General features: G+C 40.0%; 1 protein-coding gene across 1 annotated transcript in view; it reads left to right on the forward strand.

Annotated features, from left to right (window-relative positions):
* The first annotated feature begins 230 nt into the window (after nt 1-230).
* Nucleotides 231-2,661, forward strand: part of LOC122562784 (solute carrier family 2, facilitated glucose transporter member 11-like) — a 48,231-nt gene continuing 45,800 nt past the window's right edge. The window contains exon 1 of the mRNA XM_043715964.1: nt 231-327. Within this exon, the coding sequence (XP_043571899.1) occupies nt 313-327 (15 nt within the window). The 5' untranslated portion in view covers nt 231-312. The remainder of the gene's footprint in view (nt 328-2,661) is intronic.

Genomic DNA, 2,661 nt, shown 5'->3' on the forward strand with positions numbered 1-2,661 from the left:
GCCAGCCCAGGACAGAATCTGCAGAGAGAAGCACAGTCAATAACCCCTGGTTAACACTGCAACACTCCTCTGATTAGATGTAAATAGGTAACTGTGTTTAGTGTCACTGCACATATGAAGTGAATGAAAAATCATTCATGAGTCAACCACTTGTGAAGTAAACAAATGATCAAACCATCCATTTAACTGGGATTTTATCATGTGATCCTGGAAAGTGCAGATGCGTACCATTTAATGCAATACTAACTGAATAGATTGGCCAGTATCAATGACCACTTAAGTAACTGAGGGCTGAAGACTCCAAAAGCAGTGATGCTGAGGAAGTTGGTGAGGGTTTAAATGTGCTTTTCTACAGTTGAAACAGTAAAATTGATAAAAGGTTTTTAATTGAATCGGCAACATTTCTTCTGGAAAATGCTGTCCAAATGATCCCAGCAAATGTATCTTTTCAGTGGTGGATGAGATAATCTATTGTGATATTAAGTCAAGAAGGGGAGCTGAATACGTGCAGATTAAGTGAAAGATGTTTCCTTTTGAATAATGTTTCCAATTTCTATCAAGGTTTCACATAACGTGTTAAATTTATTCTGGTAAGTGCACCTTCAAAATGCTTTTGTTAAGAACTCGTAGAACTTGAAGTTTCATGGATAATGTTTGCGATGGATATTTAATGTGCTGTGTCACAATGTGCAAATATCCAACAAGTGTAAACAAAGTAAAGCAACACTATAGTTGAAAAACAAATTCCTACACAGGATTTGTCAATGACAGAGTCAGCATGTATTGCCCATTTCTAAATACTCTGAAGAAGCTGGTGGTGAGTCTCCACGGGATTCCCAAAATACAGTTAGGTAGGGAATTCCAGAATTTTGACTCGGCAATGATGAAGGATCAACAATCTATTTTTGAGTCAGGATAGTATCTAATTTTGAGTGAATTTGAAAGTATTGTTTCTGTCTTCTAACTTGTAGTTATTGCATGTTTAGAAGGTGTTGTTGATGCACCTGTGATAAATTAATGGAGTATATACTGTGGATGGTTTATGTAGCAGCCAGAGTGTTGGTGGGAGTGAGTATGTGGATGGGGTGCCAATTAAATGTGCTGCTTTGCTCAGGATGATGCTGAGCTTCTGATGGGGTTGCACAAATCTAGAGTTCCACCCTATTCCAAATGTGTGTCTTGTAGGTAATGGAAATGTCTTGCGGATTTGGGAGGTGAGTTACCTGTAACAGTATTCTGTTAACAATGGTGATATTTGTAAGATTATATTTTAGGACTATATATTTTGATCAGTAAGAGGGTTATACTTTGGGAGTGTACTTTTAAATTCAGGGTAAATGAGAGGGTCATGTGTGTCTGAGCTGAAGTCTACCTGACCGTAAAAGCTGGCTGGTAATTAATGAGGATCGAATGGAAAATATATATTGCACAACTGAAAAAGGACGTTAAGCATCTTTACATTTGAAGGCAATTACAACTGTGGCTATGTCCACAACTGAAAGTCTCCTGAAAGCCATCAAGACATTACCAGGATGCTGTTCTGAAACCTAGCATTTTGTTTCTCAGATGAAAGGCATCGGAGTGCGTCTGGGAAAATTAACAAACAGTGAAACTCACAACTAATCTTGGAGGAACCTGTTTGGGTGAAGTTCACAACACAGAATCAGATAAGTTAATCGTTGTTTTAAGTGTGTCCAATAGAAAGGCTGCAGTAGTGAGTAGAGTGGGTTCTTTCTTGATTATATGTTTTTGGAGATATGTCTCTTGATTAAACTTAAAATATAAGTCATAACTATTAATTTAACCTGGGACAGTGTTTTGTAGAGGAATAAGATAGTTTTATTTTCTGGGTCTGTAGATTGTGAAGGAGCAAAAATGGCCTTTAGTACAGTGATTTGTACTTCTTGTCAGATGTGGGAGTTTAAAGAGAGTTTAAGGGTTCCTGCGGATTATATCTGCCATAAATACTGTTGAATGCAAATCTTATCAGATCGAGTGGATCGGTTAGAGAGGCAGTTAGAAGCAATGAGGAACTTGCAACAGCAACAGTATGTGATGGATGGCAGTTATAGGAAGGGGGGGAAAGTCTCAGATACAGTCTCAGATGGGTTAACTCCAGGAAAGGTAAGAGAGGTAGGCAACTAGAGCAGGAGTCTTTTGTGGATATACCCATTTCAAACAGGTATGCTGTTTTGGAAAATGTAGGGGAAGATGGATTCTCAGGGGAACGTAGCACGAACAGCCAAGTTTCTGGTATTGAGACTGGCTCCAATGCAACAAGAGGTACGTCGGCTTCCAAGAGATCAATTGTGTTAGGGGATTCTGTAGTCCGAGGTACAGGCAGACATTTCTGCTGCCAGCAGCGAGAAATCAGAATTTGCGTTGCTTCCCTGGTGCTAGGATCAAGGATGTCTCAGAGAGGGTGCAGAATGTTCTCACGGGGGAGAGGGGCCAGCAGGAGATCATTGTCCACATTGGAACCAACGACATAGGAAGGGAAAAGGTTGAGATTCTGAAGGGAGATTACAGAGAGTTAGGCAGAACTTTAAAAAAGAGGTCCTCAAGGGTAGCAATATCTGGATTACTCCCAGTGCTATGAGCTAGTGAGGGCAGGAATAGGAGGATAGAGCAGATGAATGCATGGCTGAGGAGCTGGTGTAT

Source organism: Chiloscyllium plagiosum, chromosome 25, assembly GCF_004010195.1.
Source record: "Chiloscyllium plagiosum isolate BGI_BamShark_2017 chromosome 25, ASM401019v2, whole genome shotgun sequence".
NCBI lineage: Eukaryota > Metazoa > Chordata > Chondrichthyes > Orectolobiformes > Hemiscylliidae > Chiloscyllium > Chiloscyllium plagiosum.